Below are 20916 nucleotides of genomic sequence, written 5' to 3'. Positions count from 1 at the left end.
TTTTGATTCATCTGCCCATTTGCTTCTCTGCTTCTTGCATCTGACAGCTTGCCCCTATCAATCAAAAGCACTAGGCAACTTGGGGAGGGACCTAGAGGCTACTGGATTGGCAATCCAGACAGCCAAATGTAGAGCTCAAAGGGCTCTAAGGGAGCTGCTTGTTCTCACTTATAAGAGCAATTCACAGGAGCCATTTTCACCTCAAAGCTACTTCTGTTTATCAAAGGAACTCTTCTGCCTTGGAACCAGACTAGATCAGATCTCTCGTGGCATGTTGCCTTCCTTGTCAGGCAGCCTGTCTCTTCCCCATGCTCCACCGACCACACAACAACATCTGTACTTCAACTCAGACCTCCAGCGTGGCATTGTCCATAGGGTTTGGGGAAGAGTGTTGTCCCTCCCCAGTCCACCTCCTGATGAGCAACACCCTGTGTCAGGTTCCCTGGTATTAACCACTGCTGGAATTTCTCACAAACCAGCTGCTAAATGACACTTTCATGGGGGGGGGGACCTGCTTTGAGGGTATATAACTCAAACATCCAAAATCCAAAATTCATCAGATGTGGAAGGGGTACAGAGGAGAGCCAGGGGAAGCTTCTCTTTTGGTGTCTCTATGTGGCTGGGGGCCATTTTAGGGCTCCTGAACTTCTCAAACAAAACGAACCAATTTGTGGTTTGCTTCTTCCAGAAGTTCAAGAAGTTCATGTTTCATGGACTTCAATGAACCCATGAGCCACAATGAGCTGCCATTTTGCTGATTCATGCCCATCTCTAGTCAAAATCACATTACAAAACACAGGGGTAAGCACCCCTGTGCTACAGCCCACAGTGCACAGCAGAAACCTGCTATAGAAGATTTTCTAGCCTGCCAGGGCAAAGTTTTAGAATTTAGGAGGGGAAGAAGATAGGAGAGGCCCTCAATTCTGGTGGAACCACTATGGAACAATATGAACACAAATTTAAGAAAAACCCTGGGTACTGGCCATTGTCAAAAAATCTTCAAAAGCTGAAGGCTATGGTCTAAATCCAACATGGTGCAGGTGGCACAATCCCAGGATGATAAAACTCACTTATTCCCATCCTATTCCAGCTCTCAAAGACATCCCAGAAACACAGCAGGAGATAGCTGTGAGAGGAGAAGACCACTTTCTCCTGCTTCTGCTAGATTTCACTTTTGCAGCAGCAGCAGTCTAATGCTGGATCCTGCCTATATTCATAAGTCATGTTGAAATGGCCCTTCATTTGTAAGATTAATGAAGAAAAATCCAATATGACTCAAGAGTGTTGCCTCCAATGGGACAATTTCTCACAGGAATGGCATTCCTGAGGCTAATTTTGTCTACCAGCTCATGACTATAATATGTACACAGAGGCAATCAGCACCTAATGGCCCAAAAGTGATCTGCATACCTCTTTTCTATGTAGAAATAGTTTCTTGCTAAGAAATTTGTCTCACTTAATGTGGAGAGAAGGGAATCCTAGATAATTGGAACACTTTCTGTCAACTATCCAATTATTTCTCTCTTTTTTTACTAGAATTATGTTCATGGCTTTCTTGCTGGGAACAGATCAACATGCCCCGAAAAGTGAATTCCTAAGATGCGTATAATATAAAACTAGCTAAACATCCTGGCAACTGTAACAATTTCCCTCTGAGAAAAATCTTCCTAAATAAGGCTTGAAAAAAATTATTTCAAAACCACAATTGTTACATTTGAGGCAGATCAAGACTACATCACGCACTGCACAGACTTTCATGAAGTAATGATGTATTGATTTTTATGGCTCTTTGCCATGTCAGTTCTTTAGAACAGCCGTTCTCAATCTTTTCTTTTGGCCACAACCCTTTTAGGTTCTCAGGTTCTAGGGCCCACTGTCAAACAAGGATCCAACACAAAATGACAAATACAGAAACAAAATAGATTTTTTTTCAGTTTGTGCCCCCCTTCAAATGTGCCAGGGTGGTGTGTGAAGAATCGTTTCCACTCTGTGCCCCATTTCAAATGTGCTGCTGCCCCTCAGGGGGCCATACAGCCCTTGTTGAGAATGGCTGCATTTAGAGTAGAACAGAAACACAACTGATTCTAAGTAAGAACGGGCCTTGCGGTACTTCAAGGATCAACAAGTTTTATTTGGCACAAGCTTTTGTGGACTAAAACTTCCTTCATCAGAGCCTGCAGCTTAAGGAAGTGTCTCCTAAATAAAATGTGGCAGTCACACAGCGCCACAAGACTCTTTGTCATTTTTGTTGCAACAGACCACCATGGTCACCCCACACCCCTCTAGAAAACAAAACAAAAACCTCTGCTTCTGCTGCTCACGTGGATGGAGACTTCTGATATCAACCCCACCTTCATTCATCTGTCTTCATATCAAGTCAGACTGGCAACAAGAATCAAGTTCCCCTATCCTATTCTCCCTGTCATCCCGCCTCATGGCTTCATTGCCGTAACTCCCACCACAGCAGATACATCAGTGTCAGTGGAGGAAGCAAAGAGCTGTGAGGAGAGGAATGGTGAGAATAAAAGCAATTATGTGTTTATTGAACTTACTGAGCCAAGTGTGACCAGAAGCCTGTTTGTGTACTAGTTTCATTTAAGAGAGTTTTATCTTTTTGGCATCCATGAGAATTAAAGAAAATTAAAATAGGATTTGAAGTACAGGGCACATTCCCCATAGCCCATAACAATTTTATGGATGGCTATATTTCAGGACTTATTTATTTATCTATATTACTTTAAGCTTACTATCAGTTGCTAACACAATCAGAAAACCTTTGTGACAAAGTTTTCTCATAAGGAGGGAGAGGCAGGAGGTATCAAATTCAATTGTATAGACTTTGCTATCAGCAAAAAAGTTACTGCCTTAAAGAATTTTAGCGTGTTGGGTTGTTTCACCAAAAGAGGCTTTCTTTCTCAGGGCCTATATATCCTGACTAGTTGCATAATGACTCTGAAGGCTGGTGGATATTTGCTGTAATATCTATGAGAAATCAGCCAGGCATGGAATGGGTTGCGAACAGAGATTTCCCTGTTTTATGCATATGTCACAGGAGAAAGCACTTGTCTGTTTTTGATGGACCCAGCAAACTGACAGAGAAAGCTAATTTTACAGTTTATTTGGACAAGACACCATCTAGGCAATTAGCAATTCTTTGAATAGATTTTTAGAAGAAAGCAGGTGGAGCAGGAGCTCTGATATAGACTGATATCCTGAAAGGAGACAGAGAGCTGTATCTTTTTCCTTCTCCTGTGAACTCGACTTTGTTTTCCTGGACCTTAAAAGGGGAACAGTGCTTGCTAGTGCAAATGTTAGTTCCCCAGCCAGCAAAGTGACCGGGCATGCTGACTCTGGAATTCCACGAGTTATATTTTAAAAAGTAATTTTTCTGAACTTTGTTTGCCAAAGATCCAGAATGTTGTGCTCATCAAAATTCTGGCCTATTTGTTGCCAGGCATGGGTTAGCATAAATATACCGCATTGGTCCTAGCATATTTGCAATACTGTTCCCAAGCCCAGCTGAAAAGACTGGGTTTATTTATAAGGCCCCCTATGGCCAAATAGAAGGGGAAGAGATGGAGGCAGTAACAGATTTCACTTTCTTGGGCTCCATGATCACTGCAGATGGAGACAGCAGCCCCCAAATTAAAAGACGCCTGCTTCTTGGGAGGAAAGCGCTGACAAACCTAGATAGCATCTTGAAAAGCAGAGACATCACCTTGCCAACAAAAGTCCGCATAGTCAAAGCTATGGTTTTTCCTGTAGTGATGTATGGAAGTGAGACCTAGACCATAAAGAAAGCTGACCGCCGAAGAACTGATGCTTTTGAATTGTGGTGCTAGAGGAGGCTCCCCTGGACTGCAAGGAGAACAAACTTATCCATTCTAAAGGAAATCAAGCCTAAGTGCTCACTGGAAGGACAGATCCTGAAGCTGAGGCTCCAATACTTTGGAAAAGACCCTGATGTTAGGAAAATGTGAAGGCAGGAGGAGAAGGGGATGACAGAGGATGAGATGGTTGGACAGTGTCATCGAAGCAACCAACATGAATTTGACACAACTCCGGGAGGCAGTGGAAGACAGGAGGGCCTGGCATGCTCTGGTCCATGGGGTCACTAAGAGTTGGACACAACTAAATGACTAAACAACAACAACTATGGCCAAAAATGACCCTGAATAATTCAGGATGTACCGTATGCAGCACAGTTTTTAAGAGGGACAGTTCAGAACCCCAACACAGTGAAAGAAGGTGCAAGAATTATGTGGGGCCATATCTTGTTTCTAGAACCGGTGTGACCAATTCTTGCCCCCTATTACCTTCACTAAGTTGTCATACCCTGCAGATTTCACATGGCTAAAACAAAAGCTGAAATGAGGATGGGGGCAGGATCTTTCCTTGCATGGAGTAGCAATGTGAAGAATATTAGTTGATTTCTGCATTCTCACTAATTTAAGCTATTTCAGCATAAAGAGACAGTTGAGGAATTTTAATTTGCCATAGGATTCCTCACCACCAGCACGAGAGTCAGGCAATATTTTTTTCCCAGTCAGGTTGCAAGCAATTCATTGCAGGTAACAGAAATATATGTAAAATGGCTCTGTGCTTCTGAGAGAGGTATCCTCTCTCAGAAGCAAAGCATACAGAAACAGAGCAGCAAAGAAGAATACAAACACCCATTCAATGCTTTTCATTTTTAAAATGAAACAAAGGTAATAGTTTGTAAAATTATAGCATCATTCGATTTTGTAAAATTACAGTGTCATTAGATTATTTGTTCAAAATTCATTATTACAACTGTGAAAAGGCCAACAGAAAATATTTTACTCTCTTGCGTATGATTCCTCTTTTTTTTTGCTTCCCATTCTTGAACATAGTGAGACAGCTGAAGCTCTCATACTGAGTTAGACATTGTGTCAGATCAATTGTGCACAAGTGTACAAAAGTGTATACAAGGTCATATTCATCCATTCTAAATTAAAGCAATTGAGGAATAAAACAAGTCACATTCATCAGTACAGGGTTGTGCAAGGGGAGTAGGATTAGACTCCACAGCCCCAATGGGCATGTTCTGTGTGTGTGTGTGTGTGTGTGTGCGTGTGTGTGTGTGTGTGTGTGTGTGTGTGTGTGAGAGAGAGAGAGAGAGAGAGAGAGAGAGAGAGAGAGAGAGAGAGAGAGAGAGAGAGACCTCTCCTGATAGTTTGGCTCCAGGGACTTTCCTTTCTGGGGCAGCAGACATCTTCTATTAAACTTTTGCACTTTAAAGCATTGGAATACCCTTTCCTCCCACAAACAGTTAATGCATGTTTCTCTTTGTGGAAACGTGGAGAACATTTAAAAGGGGGGGGGGGAATAACAGCTAAAAGCAAAGGGTGCTTGTGTGCTCAATTTGATTTTCTTTATATTATCAAATGCAACACATATATAGACTTCACTGTCCTGGGAATGTTAAGTTTGTTCAAAGGTGGAATCTAAAATACTGAAATGATAACAAAATTAATAAGTCTTTTTAAAAAGGAATACCTGCAATCCAGTGAGAGAAATCTAGGAAAATACTTTCTTTTTTGTCTATTTGAAAGGCCTGGTAGAACAAGAGAATATAACAATGTAACAGGGAGGCAGAAATTGTACAGGACCTAATTCCTTGAGAAGCATGTTTCCTGGTGGTAATGCTTCGCCATAGATGGCGCTCACATCCAGCATCTGAATCATAATTAATTATGCCAGTCCATAAATAAAAATGCAACATATTTGCTAATGTTTTAAAGGAGAGAACTGTTCTCCTGTATGTATCATGTTATGGCTTAGACAATTAAGATTTGGGATTGGTCTACAAAGAAATGGAAATGACTGAAGCTGAATATGAGCCAACAGTGTGATGTGGTTGCAAAAAAGACAAATGCTATTTTAGGATGCATTAAAAGAAGTACAGTTCCAACCTATTTGGTACTGGTTAGGCCTCATATTGAGTACTGTATCTCAGTGGTTCTTAACCTTTGTTACTCAGGTGTTTTTGGACTGCAACTCCCAGAAGCCTTCACCATCAGCTCTGCTGGCTGGGGTTTCTGGGAGTTGTAGTTCAAAAACACCTGAGTAACAAAGGTTAAGAACCACTGCTGTATCTGGTTCTGGAGACTACACTTTAAGAAGGATGCCAACAAACTAGAGCAAGTTCAGAGGAGAGCAACAAGGATGATCAGGGCACTGGAAATCAAGCCCTAGGAGAAAAGACTGAAGGAACTGGGCATATTTAGACTTGAGAAAAGAAGATGAGAGGAGATATGATAGCACTTTTCAAATACTCAAAAGCTAATCATACAGAGGCAGCACAGGATCTTCTTCTTGATCATTCCAGGGTGCAGGGCAGATGTAGCTCAAGCTACAGGACGCCAGATTTAGGCTAAATATCAGGAAAAAATTCTTGACTGTTAGAGCAGTAATGGAACCTATTATCTCAGGAGGTGATGAGAGCTCCAAAACTGGCAGCATTCAAGAGAAAATTGGACAGCTACCTATCAGATCTACACTTACCAGTGGGTTGGACTCAATGGCTTTATAGGCCCCTTCCAACTCAATTTATTCTATTATTCTATATAGGGAATGAGATGTCTCTGCACATGGTTGTCATATTCCCACCCAACCCACCAGGGTGGCTGCATGTCATTTGTTAAGTAAGACTGTCCTCCATTTAAACAGATGCCAGAAGAAAATCTTCCCTCTGAAAGTCCTCTATTTGAAAGTTGCCCAACCCAAGTTTAATTTGAACTTTAAAAGAAGGAGATTGGGGACGTTGAAGTTACCCATCTACAGTAACTACCCTGGACAGCAGACTCTGCAGGCAGATGAGTCACCCTGTCAATTTGTTAAGATATATTGTAATTACGTGTCCTTTAAAGCTTATTTTGCATTTTGTTTTTTGTTTTTTTGGCAAAGCGGTGTTGGTTTTTATTTTTTATATGAATGTCCCTCTTTTTTATGTGTGTGTCTACCCTGCAGCCCACTGTCCCTGTGCACAGCAACTTATCCCAAATCTGTAGCTCAGATGCCTTTAACAACACAGAGCAAGAAAACACTGGCTGCGTAATGTCTTGATATACTTCTTCCATGAACATCAAAATGGAGAAGAAAGCAACAGGACCCTAAGGAGTCCTGTGAGCTTTTTCTCCATTTAAGTTCTACATTCTTGCATTAGAATTTATTATATTCTTCAAAGTTTTCATTAGATACTGTGACTCTTTGGGGCAAACTATTAATTTTGCCTAATACCCAGGGGTAATATTTTATAAATGTACATTAGTGTTGATTCCACTAATGTATTACCAATCATGTCTTTATTCTAGTTACTTTTAATGACTAAACTCCCCAAAGGAACAATTGTAACACAAAAATTATGTGGTATGATGCAGGACAAACACTGACATCTTCTAGGGAAAAAATGCTGGACTTTGTCTAAGAAATAGCATGAAAATAGATCCAACATTTTTTAGAATGGCAGAGCTGATTTACAAGTGAATGACCTGATATCATAACAAGTAGATCAAGATGAAGCAGTATCAGCTCAATAATTTACAAAGTAGTCATAGAAATCTGTTGTTAAGTATTGAGCACAGATAAATATGTTTTGGTTGTCTCCACTATGGATTAAGGCTGTGAAGCTTCTGCTAGGCTTTCAGCATCATCTACAAAACTGCAACAGAGAAGCCTGCAATTCTGAGGAAACTGTTCTGTCTCTAGATCAGTGTTTAATATACTTAATGGGCTGGATGAGGGTGAATAAACTGAAACTTAATCCAGACAAGATAGAGCTGCTTCTGGTCACTTGAAACCCAGGTCAAGGAATAGGGTTGAAGCTTGGTGCTGCATGGGGTCACACTTCCTCTGAAAAGACATGTGAGCAGCGTGGGAGTTGCTCCTGATTTTGTCTCTGAGTCTGGATGCCCAGGTTTTGGTGGTGGCCAGGTGTGTCTTTGCGTCTTTGCACAGATAAAACTAGCGTGCCAGCTGCATTTGTTCCTGGAGAGGCTTGATTTAGCCATGGTGACAGACATATCTTAGTTACATACCAACTGTATGTCTGTATTGCACCTACATGGGGCTACCTATGGAAAGTGTCAGGAAACTTTAATTGGTCCAAAATACCAGAACCAAATTGCTAACACAGGAATCACATAACTCCCCTGTTACAATAGCTCCTTATAATGGATCAAATGTTGATCCATTTCCGGGCTGAATTCCAAGTACCTAAATGGCTGGGGCCCAAGATATCTCAAGGACTGCATCTCCTTTTGGGAGCCTGCTTAAGCGTTAAGGTCATCAAAAGAGGCCTTTCCCTCAGTCCTGCCACCTTCACAGGTGTGTTTGGTGGGTACATGAGGGAGGGCCTTCTCTGTTGCTGCTCCCAGACTTTGGAACTCCCTCCCACAGAAGGCTACTCTCTTCTGTCCTTCCTACAAGCAGGCAAAGACCTTTCCATTCTGATAAGCTTTCCCTGAGTGACTGCCTTCTTGTGTGGGGTTTTAAATGGAATGTTGCACCTTACTGTTTTGACTGTGTTTTGCGTTCCTTACATTTTTTAGCATGTTATTTGTTTGATCCTTTCTTTATATTTGTATATTTAAGGTTGTTAGCTTTAAATGCTGTCCTTTAAGAAAGAAAGAAAGAAAGAAAGAAAGAAAGAAAGAAAGAAAGACTACTGCTGTATAAACTTAGCACAAGAGATAGTCTAGAAGTTTGATATAAGGATGTGCCATTCTTTCTTCTTTAATCCCAACTCCCAGAATTCTTCAGGAATTCCCCAGGCAGGATTGTGGGAGTTCCTGCTCACAGACACACACCTACAGACACTTAGGCTTCACTCACCTGAACAAACCTCTATTCCAGGTGCTTCCGGCCTAGTTCTTGTACAAAAAGGACATTTCCCTTGTGCTTCCTGGGAGGTCTAGGTTTCCATGGGAGTTTTATTCTCACTGCCCATTGGGTTTTATTAGAGGGCTCCTCCAAAAAATGAACACCTTCCAGGAAGCACCAAGGTAGTTTCCCTTTTGTACATGACGTAGGCCAGTGGGAGCCTGAGAAAAAAAACGAATACCACACCCCTAGTCTGAAATCTACTAAATATGAATACAACTCATATAATGGTGTTGTTGCTCTTTTTTTTAAAGCATGGGATCAAAAAGAAATGGTAACAAGAAAAGAAGGGATGATTTAATTTTCCAACTAATTATTTTAAATTGATTTTTTAAAAATTCTTAAAAAGTATGGAAAATCACCACTGCATTGCAAGAAATAACTAAGACCAACCACAAATGTTTAACACATTTTTAAAAAATTAAGATAACTTGCATATTTAGTGATTATGTCTTGTCAAGTCACTTCTAACTTAAGTGACTATGAATTAACAACCTCCAAAGGAAATTTAGGCAAATTACTTTCCCTGGATAAACAGGGAAAGTCTGGGAGTTAAGACCAGAGTTATTTACTAGTGATATAATTAAAAATACATGTCCCGTGCAGAAGGATCATATTCCACTTAAAACTGTGTGTTATTTATAGAACAATGTATAGACTAAACTGTAGAGAGTAAGAGCAAAAAGACACTCTTCTGCTTTATATTTTCTGCATTGTCTGGCTGCGATTAACAACATGAAATTCATGAATACTACAGTAAGAAAGGGACCGTTCAATAAAAATCTCATTTACAGCATTGAAGACAGGACAAAAGTTGCATGTTATCTGAACAAAAGCATGCCACCACTTATGGAGCGGATGAAACACAATGTTGAAATCTATATATAAGAAAAATCTATCACAACCAAAGCATCACAACCCTGAACAGCTGAAAGTCCACTACTGCTGTGCTAGCTGCACACTGGCTGTAACGCACATTTTCATAGTGGTGAAACAGATCACTTTGTCTCACAATGGGAAGCCAAAAGAAGCAAAATTATTTATAGCAGTCAGAGGAAGATGTGACAATGCACAGCAGAGAGCCACTATATCATGCACAGCTAGCAAAGAAAAGGGATAGAGCTAATGGGATAAGTGGCGTTCAGAAAAAGCTGTTACTCTTTAACACTGGGTTACAATTGCTTCCAGTTTTCTCAGACAAAATTATTTCACATTACCAACTCAAGAAGACGAAGAAGAAGGGGGGGAGGAGGAGGAGTTGTTGTGGTATTTTAAAAAATTAAGATTACAATATCTGAATCAGAGTCACTGTGCAATTCTGTATGCATTGCTTTTACTCAATGGTTCATGCTAACTCCTAGGTAAGTTGTACAGGATTGCATCCTTGGTGTGTTATATTTTAAGTCCTTATTATCTTCTTTTAAAAGTAACCAACATTTTTGGTAAGAGAGGTTAGATCTGCCTAGTGAGGCTACACTCTATGCACCCAAAGAAGTGGGCTAGAGTCCATTAAAGCTTATGGCATATTAAATCTGTTAGTTTTTAAGATATCTCCTGATTGTTTCTACTGCAATAGGTTAACACAGCTATACATGGAAATAATTCAATATTTATGACTGATATATAGAATTCTTTGTGTTATGTGCACAGTATTTTGGACATGAGCTACTGGCTCTCCACTTAGTCCCATTCCTTTTTCCAGGCTTTTCTGTAAGCCAGAAGAGGGCCCATCACACCCTGGAGCAAAGGAGATAGTGAAAAACACCCAGCATCATAACTTACAAGACTTCCTGTTAACAAAGCTCAGCAGTGCAGGACATGGAAAAATCCCCCATTCCCAAGACTTACCTGCATTACCTCTGCAAGGTAATGTGTCACCCCCCCCCCCCAAAAAAATCCCAGGAACTGGCATGCTGCTGACCTGGCAACCCTAACTGAAATAGATCTGCCCTGGCTGTTGTACCTCATGCAGAAATCTTCCAACACAACTTGCAAAAGTATGTTATGCACTGTTTAAAAACACAAAGGGGAGCTATTAAAAATTAAATGTGTAACAGTCTCAAACATCCTGACAATATTTCATGTGGCTGAAGTACATAATTTACAGCTACCCTCCATATTTTCCAGATGTAAAATTCTAAGAATTCTTGCCACACACATCTCTCTACAGAGACCAGGCATTTCCACCTCCCAAATTAAGACACTTTTATATTTTGCTGCTCTAATCTTTCTTTTTCCTATTACGCTAAACTTACTTTCTTCTGCTCTCTTCATTCCATTCCCAGTCACGTTATCCTAGGACTCAACTGCTGCCTGCCTATGTCCAGTGTGTTCTTCTCTAACAGCCGCCATACAATACATCTTTCTTCTTTGTTAAGATTCATAAAAATTGTTCTTGGAAACACTTGAGAACATCTGGCTGGTAGACAACATTAAGGCACAGCTCTTTGCTGAAGCAGGAGTGGGAAGGAAGAAATGTAGCCATCTGCACTGGCTTCCTGTTCACTTCCTGGTTGAAGTCAGGGATGTTTCTCATTCGTGATGATTTTTCATAGCTTGCCATGTCAGGACTCTACCCTTCATCAGTGAGATTTCCAAGCTTCTTGCAGAAATGACCCTGGTCTCATTTTCACTTTTATTTATCCCACACACACATACACCTCTATTTTTTACCTATTATTTTGTACAGCTCTCATATTCTGCACAAGTTAATGCCCTTTCCTGCACAGAAAAGATGTAGTTCTGTTCAAGAATCACAAAAACTCTGCACAGTTTCGACTTTCTTCTGCTCATTCCAGATGAGTCCCCTGCCAGATAGAAGCCATTCTTTCCAGAAACTGGAACAATCCTATACACTTTGCCATGTCTTCCAGAAAAAAAAATAACACAACTATTCTGAGAAGTTCCACAACATTTGTTTCAAGAATTTTCGGGCATGAGGTGGGATGGAGAGGATTCTCACTGTGAGGAGAAAAGAGTGGCTGTTTTTTTGTTTTGATCAAGATCAAAAGGCTCCACAATCCACACCCCTACTCCAATCAATTATTACTTTCTCATCTCTCTCTTACTTCTAACATCTACTTCAGGTCAGGGTTTTCCTTCCAGCCTCCTTGTACTTACCTGGCATGATAATGTTGGAAAAGCCCAGTTTCCTTGTTATTGATAAGCCGTGGGTAAACATAGAGGCATAGTCCCTCCTAATTTGTTCAATGTCTCCATGTAGCAGCTGAAGAGAAACAGCTAAGCCTACAGAGGGAGGGGGGAGGGAAAACACACAACAGAGATAAGAACATTAGATCTTCTGTTTACACAAAAACACTAGGCCATTTCTCAAGTGGATAGGAAAAGTTATCCCTATATTCATGGGGTCCAAAACTATCTACTTTAGAAAGATAGTAGAATGTAGAATGAGGATGAACAGGACATTTGCTGTTGGCAGTGCCACTCTCAGGAAAGCAGTCCATAGCTATGAAGTGCATTTTGCTATACAAACTGATCTCAGGGACTCAGAGATTATCACGTTATGTACAGAAATCAATGCTACATAGAAATAAAGGATGTATCCCATAGCTGTGCCCACATTACCTTTTCACATTTTCCAGCCTATCTATGAGCAGAGAAATTGCCGGGGAGGGGGGGACTGTATCACAGAATTTCTACAGCCTAAGGAGAAATTCTTAAAATATTTCTTAGAGACAACCACAAAACCGAAAGGTGACTAATCCCTCAGCCACTTTTTGCGACCCATCTCTTTCTTATTCTATAGCTTTCCTGGTTGCCCACAGTTCTCAACTTAACAACAACCCCCCAAAAAAAACCTTTGGGAGAAGTTGTCTGGGCTTTAAGGGAAGTGAGAATCTTGGAGCTTGAAATGATTACATAATAATGAAACTTCTCAGACATTTTATAATCCCAAACCTTGTCCGTGAAAATTTCACTGAAATTTTCACTTCCTTTGAAATTCTTTTTAAGGAAATTAATTTTCTATCAAACTGAATGAGAATGATAGGTATGCTCTTGGGAGAAATTTCCAGCATAGCACTAATTGATTCATTTCCTTTTTTCAGTACTCAAACCTTTGCAAACACCTGATAACAACTCCATTTACTGTCATACACCTTGACTTGAAGTAAATTAGAAAGAGCAGGTTCTGTATAAAGTTGACAGCACTCAAAGGCTTTCGATTCTGATAGTTAAGCTTAGAACTCTGATACACTAAACCAGCGTGTTGAAGTGGAACACTTGTGGAACACATGAAACCAAACAAAGAAGAAAGAGATAATGTTTGAAGCTGAGATTCTGAGATGAAAAGAGAAAGTTTCCAGTTTGACTGGAATTAAATTCTCATATGGGGGAGGAGCAACTTCGTGTGGAGTGGTGCACTTGGGATAGAACTCCTAAAGAATATGATAGTTAAGAGTCAATGTCTAAAGAAGGATGAAGCTCTTTGTAGCTCTTTTGCCCCAACGGTTAGAGTGAGTGCGATTGGAGGAGGCTTGGGACTGCCTGGTAAGGTAAGGTGCTGCTTTCTGCTTTTTAAAAACTGTTCTGGGTAGGTTTTGCAGCGTGGTTTTGGGCTCGGGGGTTGTTTCTGTGCTGTGATGAGGGGGTTTGTTTTTTGGTATTTCCCCCCCATTTCTGATGGGTCTTGGGGGGTTTGCTTGCTTTTGGGGTCCCCCCATTTCCGATGGGTCTTTTGGGATTTGGGTGCTTTTTGCTTTGCTTTTTTTGCATTTCTGATGGGTCTTGCACGTTTTGCTTGCTTTCTGTTTTGTTTTTTTGCATTTCCGATGGGTCTGGGTCTTGCCTATTTGGAGCTTTAAAACAATGTTATTTTAAATAACACTGTTGTTTTAAATATAAGACTGTCACAAATGCAAAGTGAAATATTTCGGATCCCATGAAATATGTTAGATCCTATAGACTATAATATAGCTTTCACTGTGGTCACCACAATGTTATGTTTGCTGCATCATAATAGCTAATTCAATTGGTTGTCCAGTGCAAATAATTGAATTCATTTTTTAAATGGTTTGTGTTTTTGCATGGAACAATCATCAGTACCAAACCAGGGCCTACAGCAGCATAAGCGGCTAACAAGAAACTTTTAGGGATAAGGCAGATTCCTGGTGACCTATATAACAGACTTTTCACTACAACTTGCTTCTGTCTGTTATATTTCTAGTTTCGCTATTAAGGTATGGCTGCTAGGATGGCTCATGCTAAGCTTAGCTAACAGAATATTCTCTGCTTATAAAGATAACCAATTGCTATAAAAATAATAAAACGTGATCCCAATCTACCTGTATTTCACTGCATTAGAAAATCAACAAATAAGCCAGTGCATGAATTTAATCATGTTATCATAATGATAGCAAACACATGGCTGCAGTAGATTACTGCAGCCACCATAAGTAATGAAAGGGGAAATACAATATAGTGCATTGCAGTCAGTAAGAATAATGAGGATGGAAATTTGGAGCCTGTCTGAAGCATGGATCTGCAATGGAGACTGAGTAGCACTGGCGTAGTATGTTGATATCTGATGAAATGCTCATCGTGGTAAAGGAAACATGAATGGACAGAGAGATTATGTAGATTTGAGTCCCCTCAGGTACGCACAGAGAGACCTACTGCACCAATATGTACCGTATATCTCCTCCTGGTAAAAATGCAGTTCATATCATGGCAGGGCCAAGCAGGCATATTTACAGTACCTCCAACTCAGCCTTGCTTAGTAAGTGTTCAACCATGCCTGCACTGGCCTCCTCTCATGATCTTAAGAGCCAAGAAGGCGCATATGAGGAGATATGGTCCTTCAAGGAGCCTGAACTTGGGCTCTATAGGTAATATGCAGCACTTTGAATTGGGCTTGGAAACCGACTGGAAGCCACTGCAGTTGTTGTAGCAGGGGGATTATATGCTCCCTATAAGTGGCCCCAGTCAGTAGTCTGGCTGCTGCATTTTGAACCAGCTGAAGTTTCCAAATTACATAGGCAGCCCTACGTAGTTCACAAATTCCTGCTTTACTTTGTTGACTCCTCCTTTTCCCCCGTTCACAGGACCTCTCTGCTATGCCCAACTAAGAAGTCTGCCCTTGTTGCTGAAGGGAAAACTCTCTTTTAAAAAAATTTTTTAAAAGCACTTAAAAATCAAAACCATAAAATGAATCACCAAATGTTTCTCTTCCGCTGTCAAGTTATAATTAAAACTAATTGAGCAATAACAGCTGAGGAAAAAAACAAAACAAAACAAAACAAAAACCCTGTCTGAAAGTTCAATTGCCCTGGCTGTTCATTTACTGAGAACAAAGAGGGATGCTTTCATGCTGTGTGTATTTATGTTGAATCACAAGATCTCAGCATCACTCCTCCTTTGAATTTCTTTCAGATAGCAGCTTTCAGTGACAACTCCTGCTTAAACACATCAAAGCATAATGTACATAATCTCTTTGCCCCAGAAGTGTAATGAAGGATTTAAAATGGCAGATTAATATCTTGTCACAAGAGTATGAAGTAATTAAACACAAGCACTCTACTGTACAGAATATTATTGTCACTGTAAAACACAACCCTCTAAGTGGTGTTGATACGTCTCTGAACCTTTGTAGCAATTGATCAAAGACCAAGTTGGATCAGAGGCAGGATACAAGGTAGCCTAATTTAAATACACCCAGCCCAATCACTGGGCAGAGTATGGCAGCTGCCTCAGGCAGAAGATTTTGGGGATAAATAAAGAGTAGCAAATGGCTGTTATGTTACTTGCTGTCAAGTCGGAACTGACTTACAGCGACAGTGAGTTTCCATGATCAAGTGGGAATTTGAACCTGGGCTTCCTAAGTCCTAGTCCATCACTCTACCCACTACACCAGTATCAATAAACTGATAGATATTTAACTTCTTGTTGTTTTATTTGAACTGATATATTCAAGAACACCTTGTGGAATGTTCTGCCTCAGCTGCCCAAATCATTTAACTAGACTTGCATCTTATATACTTTGACGAGGTGTCATTTTCTACTTTGCCTCATACAGCAAAGTGCTTTGGGTTATCTGAGCTTTTATGTTATATGCCGTTAAATTACATTCTGATCAGTTTGGGAGGAAGAGGAAGACATTTCCATTTAACCTAATCAAATGTTCTCTGCAGAAGTACCAATCTTGCCCAAAGAATATTTTCTGGATGACACGGTGGTACTTAGGACTCCACTGAACACACCCAAGGGGACCCAGATCTATATAACTCTATCTCTTTCCACGTTTCATAAATCTTTGATTTTGGATCCTAGATAATCATTAATTGGCACTTAGGGTTTTTTTTGAAAAATATAACCTACAAAGGATGAGACCATTCGTATGAGGATTGTAATGTACAAAGTAGAGGGCCATATGTATTTAAAGCACCATCTACTAGTCACTCCGCTACTTTTACATGTAAGTACACAAAATGCCATGGGAGAGGTGCATGTTATTCCAGTTAAAGTGACATCAATCATGAGGAATACTAAAGCTAGGAGGACTTTTGCAAGCATCAAGGAGAAACCAAACTTTCAGCCCAGCAATAGATCTGTTAGAAAAATCTTGAAAATAAAGTGTTGTGTTTTAAAAGCTCCCTAGCCTACCTCCCCCCCCCCCGCTGCCACCAGGTACAGCAGAGAAATCTTGGTGTGAAGTTATTTTAAGGTTACAATTTACTAAGACTGCACATATTGCAATCAGGTTTTAACTAAATCAGGTTTCAGCCAAAGTCTGGTTCACATTAAGCATCCCGCGTCTCATGGGACCAAGTACACATACACACTTTCTGAGCATCATCATCATATCTCTAAATATAGCTTTAAAAATTACCTACACCATATTCAGTGAATTCCTAACCAAGAACAACACATCAGCCAACACTGATGACTTGAAAAAAACACCTGGCTGAAATCCTGCTGCTTTGCATAGTAAGTGCAGTTAGAGGAGGTCCATTAGGTCCATGGAATCTATGTAGGAGTTGACTCACTAAACCCACCCCTGATTCAAAGGGCTTATTGTCGTTGCAACTTCATATGCTAAGCAAAAGCATCTCACCCACTAGGTCCCTAACCCATCACCCCCTGTGATATTTGCATAATTAAAGCTAAATAAGCAGGTGTATTGTGTTCTAGTGACCAAAAATATTCAAGACAATCTGAAACACATCAAAGTTTAAATGTGACACAGATCAAACAACACTGCCACTTTATAAGACTGTGGTATGCTTACTCTTCTCTTACTTTAGCAGTCTTGAATATCCGACATCAAGCGGACAGTTCACTTTATCTTCAACATGCTCAGCAGCAAGCTGGATCAAATGACTCTGTACAAAGACATGACTGCTAACACTGCATAGTGACAGGGAAGCTTTGTTGTCACTTTTATTACTCCAATAATTTCACAAGATTTGCGACTGCGCCTCCAGAAGATGCTGCATTGCAATTCCATCACAGCTAGCTACTATAGCCAATGGTGATAGCTCATGGGAACTGTAGTCCAATAACAGCGAGAGGGCTGAATTTATAGCAGTTGACTTGGTGCACTCTTGGCTGTAGAAATCAGGGAGTGCGATTTGCAATCCTGCTTGTGTTTCTGGATTGCAACTGACTTGCAAGTTACCCACCCCATAATAAACGGACAAAACGTTATGGGGGGTTGTATGAACGTTGGTATTTTACAAGGACTCAGATCATGGAGCGGGATGAAAAATTCTGCTCAACCAAACAGGGAGAACTTGGCCTTCCTTAATTTTTTTTTTTTTAAAAAACAAGCTCTAAGAAAATGTATAAATCACAAGGGTAATCTCTGCTGGAATCTTATCTGGAACATTTGAAAATCACTTTGTAGAGTATAGCTCCTAGAATCTCAACAATCGTGTAAGCTGGGTGACTATGGGACAGGTTGTCTGAAAAATAAGTTTTACCACTACCAGACCAGACATAGCTACTGCTGTAGGAATAGTAAGCAGAAAAGTTTGCCAAACAGAGTAATTGAAAAAAGTAATTCAACAGCTGTAAAAAGTATTTGAAAGAGACTATGGTCTATAACAGCAGTTCTTAACCTTTTCTTTACCACGGTCCCTCTTTAAATATATTTTGTTGCCCTAGAACACTAAGGCTTAACTCAAGATTAATATTAAAGGTCTCATTGACAGATATTCCTTGCTATAATGTCAACACTTCTTAAAATGACTGGAAGAAGCTTAATTTTGCTTTGAACAGGATGCACCCTCATCAATAGCATCAGTTCTTTTATGTTTCAAATTCAGCCTACAATCTGTTCTGAGGCTCCACCAAAATGCACTATTAATGAAATTCATTGAGATAATATCAAAAGGTCACTTTACACAAGAAATTGAAGAAGAAACATGATCACAAAGTCTGTTCAAACACTCACTCACACTGACTGACTCTGACTCTCTCTTCCCACAGCTTCTGACTGTCTGCACAGCAGCAAGAAATGCCATGTGCTGTTTCTCAGCCACTCAGCATCATTCACTTGCATATTCTCACCATGTGCAGAAATATCAAACACTTATTTGCCATCAAACAGTTATTTTCATAACCAATGTTTACTTTTATTTGTTTTTAATGGAGGTGGTAGATTAGAAAAGTGTTTCCTTTTTTTCTTTTTCTTGCCTGTTTGCTTTCATTCTTTCTTTCTGTTTTAACTGCAAAAGATCACAACATTTCTCCAAGCCTTCATGGACCCACTATGGCCTCTCATGAGTCTGCAGACCACAGGTTAAAAATCTATGGTCTTTAAGTTAAGACTACTAGCTAATAAAGAAACAAGGCTTGTAGGGCACACTGATGCAGACTGAGCAGGAGACATACTTCTTATGAGGGAACCCTTCCAGAACATGTGCAGAAAGACGGGCCTTAGGGAATGTGGCTGCTTGTGAATTTCAGAAGAGTGCATGCTGCCTGTAGTTTGCTGGGCTGGGAATAATTTTTCTGGGCTGTGGTGTTCATCTATCCAACAGTAGCTAACTAGTTCTTCCAATCTTTGCATTCAAAGAGAGCACCACATCTCTGGCGAGTGTCTCTTTCCTTCTCTTTTTTAGTCTGTCGGTGGCAGTTACTTATTTGCTGTTGATCTGTTCAGTTGGTTCCTAAGTATGTATGCAGTAAAGAAAGCAGCATACCCAAGTCTGCAACTTCAAACAACTGTAAGTAAAGACTTTTAAAATTCTTTCTCCTACAAATGTCTCAAAATGAATTAGTGAGACTAAGTGCCAACTAACAAGAAAGGGGTGCAATCTGGGGAACTTGTAGTTATTCTCCTCTGTAAATCTCTGTATTTCTACCATGTAGCAAAAAGGAATTTCACTGTGAATTTATAACTCTGTAACAAACCAGCCACCATTCATCTTGGTGAACAAGGTATCATATTTTTCTTTTCAAAGGACAACAAGGAAGTGTTTCCTGCTGCTTGCAAAGCCAAAACACCACATGATACAAGACATTATATGCAACACAGAATTTCTAAACAAAATCAGGGCAGTGATTTACCAGCATTGGATCCTGTTAAGTTATAACGAGCATTTAGCTTTTTGATGATGTTTTCATGGATCTGATACCAGTCACTCTCTGTGTTACACCTGTAGAAAAGAGAGAGAAAAAAGGGGGAAGGATATTTTAACATTCAAATAAAACAAACTGTATTCTGCAGTTCATGGGGCAAATTCAGAGCATCTGCCTCCACATAGTAAGCATAAATCTATTTTCCCACCTGTAGAAGAGGACCTGAATCAATTTGTATCTGGGGTTTTGTGACAATGTCCCCCAAGCACATTGCGTAGAAGAAAAACTATAGAAAGAGCAAATATTAAGAATGTTTTGAGCACCAGCTGCAAATTTGGGAGAACATCCGCGGTGGAGGGACAAAACCCTATGCCAGGCCTTTTCCAATATCTGCAGTGCCTCTGAGATAATTTCCACCCCATCACATCCCCATCTTGTGCCATGATGTTCATTAGTTCACACTGCAGAGATTATATGTAACTCATGGTCAAAGCGACAGTCAGTCTTGTGACACTTTGAAGTCTAACAAGCTCTACTTGGTCTAATGTTTCCTGCACTTGCATCTAACCAAGGGGGCTGCTGTCCATGAAAATGTATGCCAGATAAGACAAGTTAGGCTTTTTAGGTGCCACTAGACTGTTTGCTTTTGCCGCAGCAGAGTAACATGGGTACCCCCTGGATATCAAGAGCAAAGAAAATTATACTGAAATAGAATTCCTTTAGAAGTGAGTTTACTGAAACTGGGAAGCTACCACCAAGGTAATTACTAGCACTAATTCTGCCCTAGAAAATACTGCTTTCAATTATTCTTACAACACCAAAACCATTCAGATTCCAATTAAATTCCAAATATATTCAGTGGTGCCTCGAGTTATGAACTTAATCTGTTCCGGAAAATGGTCATAACTCGAAATGGTCATGAGTCGAAACAAATAGGAATGCATTGAAAGGCAATTAATTCATTCTGGCTGAAGAAAAAAAATCACCAAAAAAAGACAACAAAAACCAACAACTGCAAGACCCATCAGAAACGCGATTAATCTGTTCCGGCCAAAGGAAAAAGAAAAAAGAAAACCAAACAAAACGTGCAAGGCCCTTCAGAAATGCAAAAAAGCAAAGCAAAAAGCAAGCAAAAAGTGCAAGACCCATCGGAAATGCAAAAAAGCAAAGCAAGCAAACCGTGCAAGACCCATTGGAAATGCAAAAAAAGCAAAGCAGAAAGCAAGCAGAGTGCAAGACCCATCGGAAATGCAAAAAAGCAGAGCAGAAAGCAAGCAAACCATGCAAGACCAATTGGAAATGCGAAAAAAGCAAAGCAAAAAGCAAGCAAACCCTGCAAGACCCATCAGAAATGGGGGGCACCCAAAAAGCAAACAACCCCCCAAGACCTATCAGCAATGGGGGGACCCAAAAAGCAAGCAACCCCCAAGACACATTGGAAATAGGGGAAAAACCCAAAAAATCAAGCAA

General features: G+C 40.2%; 1 protein-coding gene across 7 annotated transcripts in view; it reads right to left on the bottom strand.

Moving 5' to 3' along the window:
- Window positions 1-20916, bottom strand: part of DOCK4 (dedicator of cytokinesis 4) — a 312022-nt gene that overhangs the window by 120558 nt on the left and 170548 nt on the right. For all 7 annotated transcript variants that reach the window (XM_020810435.3, XM_020810438.3, XM_020810440.3 and 4 more), the window contains exons 12-13: window positions 19435-19523; window positions 12025-12150 (exon numbers count right to left, since the gene is read on the bottom strand). In XM_020810435.3, coding sequence (XP_020666094.1) covers window positions 12025-12150; window positions 19435-19523 — 215 coding nt within the window. The remainder of the gene's footprint in view (window positions 1-12024; window positions 12151-19434; window positions 19524-20916) is intronic.

Source organism: Pogona vitticeps, chromosome 5 (genome assembly GCF_051106095.1).
Source record: "Pogona vitticeps strain Pit_001003342236 chromosome 5, PviZW2.1, whole genome shotgun sequence".
Classification (NCBI taxonomy): domain Eukaryota; kingdom Metazoa; phylum Chordata; class Lepidosauria; order Squamata; family Agamidae; genus Pogona; species Pogona vitticeps.
The sequence above is the reverse complement of the archived record's forward strand: the minus strand, read 5'-3'. Positions and strand labels throughout refer to the sequence as shown.